This window comes from Stylophora pistillata, chromosome 2, assembly GCF_964205215.1.
Source record: "Stylophora pistillata chromosome 2, jaStyPist1.2, whole genome shotgun sequence".
In the NCBI taxonomy this organism is placed as follows: domain Eukaryota; kingdom Metazoa; phylum Cnidaria; class Anthozoa; order Scleractinia; family Pocilloporidae; genus Stylophora; species Stylophora pistillata.
In genome coordinates, this window is record NC_142520.1 from 53,143,887 (window position 1) to 53,153,515 (window position 9,629).

The window sequence follows — 9,629 nt, forward strand, 5'->3', positions numbered from 1 at the left end:
GAGTCGCTAACATCATCCAGTGAATTTACCAGATATAATAGGTCATCGGCAGAGTCCCCTGAAGATTTCCCTAAGGTTCGGTTCCCTAAGGGACGGAGTCGCTAACATCACCCAGTGAATTTACCAGATATAATAGGTCATCGACAGAGTCCCCTGAAGATTTCCCTAAGGTTCGGTTCCCTAAGGGACGGAGTCGCTAACATCACCCAGTGAATTTACCAGATATAATAGGTCATCGGCAGAGTCCCCTGAAGATTTCCCTAAGGTTCGGTTCCCTAAGGGACGGAGTCGCTAACATCACCCAGTGAATTTACCAGATATAATAGGTCATCGGCAGAGTCCCCTGAAGATTTCCCTAAGGTTCGGTTCCCTAAGGGACGGAGTCACTAACATCACCCAGTGAATTTACCAGATATAATAGGTCATCGACAGAGTCCCCTGAAGATTTCCCTAAGGTTCGGTTCCCTAAGGGACGGAGTCACTAACATCACCCAGTGAATTTACCAGATATAATAGGTCATCGACAGAGTCCCCTGAAGATTTCCCTAAGGTTCGGTTCCCTAAGGGACGGAGTCGCTAACATCACCCAGTGAATTTACCAGATATAATAGGTCATCGACAGAGTCCCCTGAAGATTTCCCTAAGGTTCGGTTCCCTAAGGGACGGAGTCGCTAACATCATCCAGTGAATTTACCAGATATAATAGGTCATCGGCAGAGTCCCCTGAAGATTTCCCTAAGGTTCTCTCTGCTGTAGTGGCGAAGAAAGAGTTGAGCTCATCAGGACGGAATAATGAATAAATGAGATCCAATTATTCCGCTTCCACCCCCGAGTATAGCTGTGACAGTATTCACTTCATATTCTTCTCAGGCTTTTTTATGAAACTGTTGTCAGCTGCCTGCAATTATCATAGCAAGCCCTATAACCACTTGCAATTCAACCATTAGGAGTTTTATAAACCTGTGAGCCGGCGAGCCCTGCGAGCCAAGGTGCGAGCCCGCGAGTCATGTGAACCACAGTCAAAATGTTAAGAATTTTTATTTGATAGAATTTTGATAAGTCTGATTCACTAAAGTGTGAATGTAGCGGCCGACACAAGCGAAGCAAAATTTCGACGACAACTATGAGTTTCGCAAATGAAGACACACTATGAAGCGAGGATATATTTTACGGACAAGCCTTGAATCGTTTATTTAACGTAGTCGTGGTATCCAAGTACTTATCGTAAACTGAAATATGAATTTATAAGGAAGAAGCTAAGCTAAATGCGAATAGACAAACCAACATTCCAAACATTCCGATATAAAGGCAAGATGCAAAGCTAGCTAAAAACTCAAACAAACTCACAAAAAAAAAACTATATATAAGCTCAAGGAAAGGAACATTAGCACTTACATAACAGTCCCGCTTGTAAGAATCGAACCAAAACGAACTTCAATATAAGTTGGGTATTCGGAAGCGAAACCGGAAATCCAAACAGACACTTACTCTAACACAGAAAACTGTAGTCTTACGGCAAACGACAACAACCAAACGATAAACAAAAAAAACTTCAACTACTCTTCTCTAAAATCGCACACGTCAACATTAAAAAAGGGTCCGCGTGATTTGCTTACGAGATTGCTTCGTAACCTCAAAGCACGCGCACGCGAGTCGCGCGCGCACAAGTTTGTTAACGTCTTCTTAACAGCAGGCAAAACCGTGGCAGCTGTTACATGGCTCCCCTGAAATGTCCACATTTCACTAATATACAAAGCTAATGAAGGTCATTAAGCACGACTAAATGTCCACAGAGTAATGAGGATGAAATAAGATTAATGACTACTTGTATTCGTGGCTCCTCGTTGGGGATGAACCTCAGGTCTCACTTGCTTCTTGTAACAGTACAAGTTTCTGTACGGGGCGTTCCAGGTATCTGCACGGTTTAACACGTCTACCCCTTTTATCCAGTGTGCGATCTGCGACAGCAAGTTTGACAGTGCGTACATGGCCATCGGCGCTCTGGTGAGCTTCGGTCACTCGAGCAAGCTGCCATAGATTGCGAGGAAGATTCTCATCATCCTTTATGAAGACGATGTCACCAACACGCGTGTTTCGTCTGGGCTTGTTCCATTTCTGCCTTTGTAGCAGGTTAAACAAGTACTCTTTCTTCCATCTGATCCAAAATTCATTCGCCAAGTGCTGTACTCGCCGCCAGCGTTTTCTGCAATACTTATCAGGGGCTTGGAAGACACCAGGTGGTGGTAGAAGTACTTTCGTTTTCATCGTTAGTAGATGGTTGGGCGTCAACGGATTCAGGGAGGTTGGATCGTTAAGGGAGTCAATCGTAAGCGGGCGGCTGTTTACTATTGCCTCCGCTTCGCACATGAAGGTTTCAAGCGCTTCATGGTTGAGTTGGGAACCGTTGGTTTGTAATAGAGACGACAGGACGTTGCGCACTGAGCGAATCTGTCGCTCCCATACACCACCCATGTGACTGGCTGACGGAACGTTCATCTTGAAGACAAAGCAATCGCAGTCGTGGCGCCGTAGCACGCCTCGAATCTTATCTTTGTCCAATTCTTCCAAAGCTACCTTTAATTCTCTTCTGGCACCCACGAAATTCGTACCCTGGTCGCTGCGTAACTGCCGAATAGGACCTCTCCTGGAGACAAACCTTCGGAAGGCGTTGATAAAGGAATCGGTCTCCAAAGTAGCGGACACCTCGACGTGTACTGCTCTAGAAGCCATACAGGTGAATAGCACTCCGTAGCGTTTAAGATCCTTGCGACCCTCTCTGATCACGAAGGGGCCAAAATAATCAACTGCGCAGTTGGTGAATGGGGGCGCTGGCTCCAATCGATCATGCGGTAGTTCAGCCATACGTTGCTCCTGTAATTTACCACGTAGTTTACGGCACGTAACACATCTACGTATTGCAGACGATACGGTTGAAATAGCTCCTATGACCCAGTAACCGCTTGCTCTAATCTCATTAATCGTGATCCCTCTGCCTTGATGTTTTACTTTATGATGAAAGTGCCTGATAATGATTTCTGTGACGTGACTGGTTTTCGGCAGAATTGCTGGGTGAATGCATTGCCCCGGGATATCAGATAGGTTGAGTCGTCCACCAACTCTAATAATTCCGTTTGAATCCTTGTATGGATCCAGTTTACCAAGAGGACCTGATGGTGAGATGTCGGGGTTGAATTCTTGTTGTGCAGCCTTCAGGATAACGACTTCTGCTTCATACAGTTCCTGAATTGACACAGGCTGGAAACTCCTTCCGCTTGGCAACTTCCTGGTGATCTTAGAATCATTTCCTTTCTGAATTCTACTTCGTAATAGACGTGTATACCGGCGGCATATGGCGATCGCCTTCTTAGCGCGGTGCCAATCCGAAAAGTATGTTAAGCGATCTACCATGGTCGGCCAGGATGGTGTGACAGCAGTAGCGAGAGAGACAACTTTCTTGACTTCTGGATCACCACTTAGAAGCTCAGCGTCGCCGACTGATTGGTTTAACGTAACACCCCACTCAGTCTCTGGCTTCCAAAGAAAACCTGGTCCTTGAATCCACTTCGACTGGGCGAGCTCTCGTACTCTTAGCCCTCTGGACGCTTCGTCTGCAGGGTTGGTCTTCGTATCCACATACCTCCATTGCGATATCGACGTTTTATCTTGGATTTCTTGGACTCTGTTGGCTACAAATACGTGGAAACGTCTGACGCTGTTAGCGATGTAGCCGAGGACCACTCTGCTGTCTGTCCAGAATACTTCATCCGTTATCTCGATGTCCAGCTCCCCCTTTAACTGCTCGCTGACTCGCGCCGATAGGACAGCTGCTGTGAGCTCTAGCCTCGGGACGGTTACTGCTTTCAAAGGCGTGACTCGAGCCTTTCCTTGTACGAAAGCGCAGCAAATTTTGCCATTCTCATTTACCAGTCTCAAATAACTGCACTGCCCGTAGCCCTTGAAACTCGCGTCCGAGAAGTGATGGATCTCTGCCTTAATGACTCTTCCGAAATCTATAGGCTTGTAACAGCGTGGGATAGCGAAATTTTGCAATTCTTCTAATTCGGCCTTCCATGTAAACCATTTCGATCGTACATCATTGGGAACTGGATCGTCCCATCCAGCATTATTTCTGTAAAGCTCCTGTAGAATGGTCTTCCCTTCTAGTAGGACTGGAGCAACGAAACCGAGTGGGTCGTAAATCGAACTGATTGTGGAAAGGATTCCGCGTCTCGTGCAAGGTCTGTCTCTAAGGGAGATGGTGAAATTGAAAGTATCCGACTCTATACACCACTGCACTCCTAAGGCGCGTTCCATGGGTAGGGGTTCGCGACTGAAATCCAGGTCTTTGATGCCCTCTGCTCTATCGGATACTGGGATCTGCTGGATAACTTCCTTTCTGTTGGACGTGAACTTATGTAAGTTAAAGCCACCTCGTTTACACATTTCTTTGATATCCTTCACTAATTCGACTGCCTCTTCCACTGATGCCACAGACTTCAATCCATCGTCCACGTAAAAGTCGCGTCGGAGAAAATCTGCTGCCGCGGAACCGACAGCTGCTTCATTGTCATCAGCTGTAGCCTTGAGGGCAAAGTTGGAGCAACCTGGTGATGATGTAGCTCCGAAGAGATGGACAGTCATTCGGTACTCTTGAGGCTCTCTAGATGTATCGCCGTTTTCCCACCAGAGGAAACGCAGAAGGTCTCTGTCTTCTGGTGGTACTCTTACTTGATAAAACATCGCTTCTATGTCGCACATGAGTGCGATCGACTCTCGACGAAATCTGCAGAGAACGCCAGTCAAACTGTTCGTGAGGTCAGGTCGTTGCAAGAGTTGACTGTTGAGGGATTGTCCTTGATACTGTGCTGAGCAGTCGAAAACGACCCTGATTTTATTGGGCTTCTTAGGGTGGTACACACCATGGTGAGGAATGTACCAGATGGACTTGCGGCCTGTGTCTGTCACCTCCTGTTCTGGCACCCTTTCAGCATAACCATTGTCCATGACCTTGTTCATGAAATCCACGTAGTGTTGGCGATATGTTTCGCTGGATTCAAGTCGTTTCTTGAGGGGCTTGAGTCGGTTCCAAGCCATTGCGCGGTTGTTTGGTAACAGCAGATTTCTGTCCTTTATGGGTAGTGGTATCTCGTAATGAGCGTCTTGAAGGCTGATGCCGTGCTTAACGATCTCCAGAAACTTCAGATCTTCCTGGGAAAACTCCTTTACATGGTGGTATTGTTCGGAAAAATCTAGTTCGAACATTCTCCGGACCTCAAATGGGTTGATGACTTCCTTCGTTTGGTTATCGACTACAAACTTTCCATCGCGTCTCGTGTTACCAACTTCACAAGTGACGATCCTATGACAGAAAGAAGCGTCGTCTTCGTTGTCTAGAGAGGAAGGACTCACTGGACCAATAATTCCCCATCCTAGTTTAGTTCTTACCGCGTATGGGTCATTGTCGTTTCCAAGGATGACCTCTTGGGGCTTGAGGGCCTTTGGACAGTTACAACCTATTAAAAGGCCGACTTCGACGTCATGCTGTACAGGAGGTATCTCATCCTTTATCTTCGTTAGGTGTCGCCATTTACTTGCGATTTCAGGGGTCGGTATTTGGTTTCTCCTGGCTGGGATTGATTCTCTCGAGTACGCCTTCGGAAGTTTTATCACGGTTTGTCTGTGAAGCCTTTGAACAACCAGCCCCTCGACTTTCTGCGCAGGTATGCTTTCCTTACCGTGCATGGTGTTAAGCTTGAGGGACACTTCGGTTCCTTCTAGTCCAAGCTCCTTAAGAGTGGAATTTGTCACGAACGTGGAGTCGCTTCCGTCGTCGAGTAGCGCGTAGACGCTCACTTCAACGTGTGGGCGATCCCTATGGTGAACCATAACTGGCAAAATCATAGAGGTGGTGGTTTCGAACTTTCAGGCGAACTTGTTGAGCCACACACACTCTCGTCAACGCTCGTTGACCCGTTACTGGGAGTAATAGAAGCAACTCCAGCGGCGATCGGGAGGTTCTTGCCTTGCGAGTCAGAATTCCCTTGTTTACTGTTTCTTGGAGGGCGCTTAGCGGTTGGAATGGAATTGTGAAGGAGAGTTGGGTGAGGTTTGCCACACTCTTCACAGGTAAGACGGAATCGACAGCTGCTGGACAGGTGACCCGATTTCAGGCAGCCAAAACAAAGCCCCTTGGTCTTCACAAATTCTCTTCTCTCCTCTACTCTGTTTTTCTTGAACTCCCGACAATTAGTGAGGGGGTGTGTCCCTTTGCATAGCGGGTACTGTTCCTGTATGATGCTGATGGCAAAGCTGTCTGCCTTGTTTCTTCCTTTGCCTCTATAATCCTTCGTAGTTTCGAGGCCCTTTCTTTCCCTTTTCAAGACGTCTGGCGAGAAGACTGGGTCGTTTGCCAAATCGGATTCTTCCTTGACGAACTGAACGAATTCGGCAAAAGAAACGTTCGAGCCGGATTTCTTTCGAGTATCGTATGCGTGACGACACCACTTAACGCCGCAATACGATGGTAATTTAGCGCTGACTTGAGTTAATGTTGATGTAGAGTCAAGTTCGCCAGTAGATCCTACGACCCTTACGGCCTCGTGACAGCGAAAGAGAAAGTCGGAAAGAGCTTGTAATCCGGTACTATCTCCGTCCTTAATCTGTGGCCACTTAAGTAGTCGTGATTTGTAAGCGTCCGCCACGTGCACTGGGTTGCCAAATCGCTGATCCAAAAGTTTTCGCGCTTCGGTGTATGCGCTGTCAGAATTCACGGGTAGAAATCCCCTTACAATCTCATTTGCCCTTCCTACGGTGTACTTTTCGAGGAAGTAAAGACGATCTTTATTCGATGAGACGTTTTCTGAAATAATGGAGTCGAACGCCGTCGTAAACGCCGGGTAGTCGAAAGCATTTCCTGAGAAAACAGGCGGTTCTTTGGCTGGCAGAATGTTTCGTTTTTGCTGTTCTACTAGCAGGGAACTAAGTTCTGTTTGTTTGGTCTGCAACCATATTAATTGCCTTAATGATTCCTGAAAGGATGTTTCGTAATAGAATGACTGAGAACTGACTGGATCAGTTTCTTGTTTAATCGCGAAATTTTCTCGTTGCTGTGCTTGCACTGGCACCATGGTGAGCAAATTATCGGGACTATCTTGAGCGTGGGTTGGCGTGACTTTTGGTTTTGTTTCTGCGGTTTCAAGTCCGTGATGGAGCGTAGAGATTGGAATAAATGAAGACACCGATGGATTTAGTGGCTCTTGTTTTATCGGAATTTTCTTTCGTTCATCGATCAGAGCCCCATTAATTGCCTTTTCTTCGGCTTCGGCGATAGCGATTTTCTTCGTTAATTGCATTCTTCTTATTTCACTGTCACGCTCTAAGAACCTCATTTCCGTTTTTAGCCTTGCGGTTTTGGCGGCGGCCTCTAACTGAAGCGAACGACCCGTACTCGCTCTCGAGTTTGCTGACGTTTTACTGATGGAGGTCTTCGTTCGCCTAGAATTTCCTGATTTTATCGAGCCCGCTTGTGATTGACTCGATTTCGGTGTTCCCGATTGCTGTAGCGAGTGAATTCGTTCTACAAGCTTTAATCTCATTTCGAAATAATTTCTGTCACGAATGTCGTACCAAAGATAAGAGGCCTTTCTATCTTCTTCGTTATCGATCAATTCGTCGTATGCTCCTTGAGCGTCGTTAAGGGCATCTTTTAGCTTATCTAAGCGATCTCTTTCCTTTTCGAGGGCCTTCACATTCTTTTCTTCGTCTAGCAACTTACGGACCTTTTCTATATGCGTTGAAAGAGCCGAGTAAGCATCTTGACGTGCTTTACCACGAATTTCCGCCCAATATGACTTCCCTTTCTCTGTTAATTTCCTTTCGCGCCCTTGTGGTTCACCGTCTTCCGTATCCGAGTTTGGGACGTGTCCAACGCCGGGTGAATCATCCCATTGTTGAGAGCTAGTTTCTGCCTTTTCGATTTGAATTTGTTGTTCCACGTTTTCAAGGGATGAGCTCGACATTTGAAGATCTTTGGTTCGACAATTTCGTAACGGTGTTATTTTACTGTAGCGGCCGACACAAGCGAAGCAAAATTTCGACGACAACTATGAGTTTCGCAAATGAAGACACACTATGAAGCGAGGATATATTTTACGGACAAGCCTTGAATCGTTTTATTTAACGTAGTCGTGGTATCCAAGTACTTATCGTAAACTGAAATATGAATTTATAAGGAAGAAGCTAAGCTAAATGCGAATAGACAAACCAACATTCCAAACATTCCGATATAAAGGCAAGATGCAAAGCTAGCTAAAAACTCAAACAAACTCACAAAAAAAAACTATATATAAGCTCAAGGAAAGGAACATTAGCACTTACATAACAGTCCCGCTTGTAAGAATCGAACCAAAACGAACTTCAATATAAGTTAGGTATTCGGAAGCGAAACGGGAAATCCAAACAGACACTTACTCTAACACAGAAAACTGTAGTCTTACGGCAAACGACAACAACCAAATGATAAACAAAAAAAACTTCAACTACTCTTCTCTAAAAATCGCACACGTCAACATTAAAAAAGGGTCCGCGTGATTTGCTTACGAGATTGCTTCGTAACCTCAAAGCACGCGCACGCGAGTCGCGCGCGCACAAGTTTGTTAACGTCTTCTTAACAGCAGGCAAAACCGTGGCAGCTGTTACATTAATAGCTGTGCATCACCTATGTATTTCCCAGTGCAGTTTTGAATCTGAATTAGTGAAATACTCTTTCTTGTTTTTCTAAGGTACACTGAGCTCAACGTGATGTCCTAATTCTACCTCTGCTGCAAACATTCTAGGTGAAGCATGGTCACTGGGCAGCGATGCATTAGGAAACTAAATTTGTATTGTATGGTATTCAGTCTGTAAATTACAATGTCAACTGTGGTTTTTTTCACAAAGTACAAAGTTTGATAATTAATACTAATGGCTTCTCAGAGGCCATTATTTGATTGTTTAAATAATAAACCCCTCTAGCTTTGTAAGTTTAACTCATTGTTATTGCCAATAGAGGGTTGTTTGTGTGTCTGTTTGTCTGTGTCCCTGAATAAATTGGATAAAACTTGTAATATTGTAATCCCCTCCTTAGGTCTAAGTGATTTTGGGAAAACAATGAAAAATGTGCTTAAATAAAAAAAAAAAAATAAATTCAACATTCACTGGAAATATTGCATTTATCATGTCAAGTATACACACTTTAGTATGTTGATTGAAAGCTCTCAACCAAACAGGTTTCTCATACTATGTTCAAAGTATAATAATCAAGTTATTGAATACAAACAAGGAAGCGTTTGTTGCTTTCGCAAACAAGAAACGTACAACAGGTCAAATACTGGAATCAAAATTTTTTGGCTTGAAATGCACATTCAAGTATGCTGTAGTTTCTACATCTTACAAAAAAAGCTTTTTAATGAATAAAAAATGAGTGAGTTCGAAACCGAGCAAGTATCAAATACGTGACATAACTGCTTGTAGATCATATAATCACGCCTACACTTGGTTACTTAACAGATCTTGGCGGTTTCGAGTACATTTCTAACTTCTATTAGATAAAATTAAAATGAAGTACAATCCAGGGAATCATGCAAAAATTT

At 44.8% G+C, this 9,629-nt stretch overlaps 1 protein-coding gene across 2 annotated transcripts in view; it reads right to left on the minus strand.

Moving 5' to 3' along the window:
- LOC148740315 (uncharacterized) overlaps positions 1-5,925 on the minus strand; it is an 87,649-nt gene extending 81,724 nt beyond the window's left edge. For both annotated transcript variants that reach the window (XM_088750494.1, XM_088750495.1), the window contains exon 1: positions 1,489-5,925. In XM_088750494.1, the coding sequence (XP_088606620.1) occupies positions 1,858-5,901 (4,044 nt within the window). In that variant the 5' untranslated portion in view covers positions 5,902-5,925 and the 3' untranslated portion in view covers positions 1,489-1,857. The remainder of the gene's footprint in view (positions 1-1,488) is intronic.
- Positions 5,926-9,629: the final 3,704 nt, after the last annotated feature.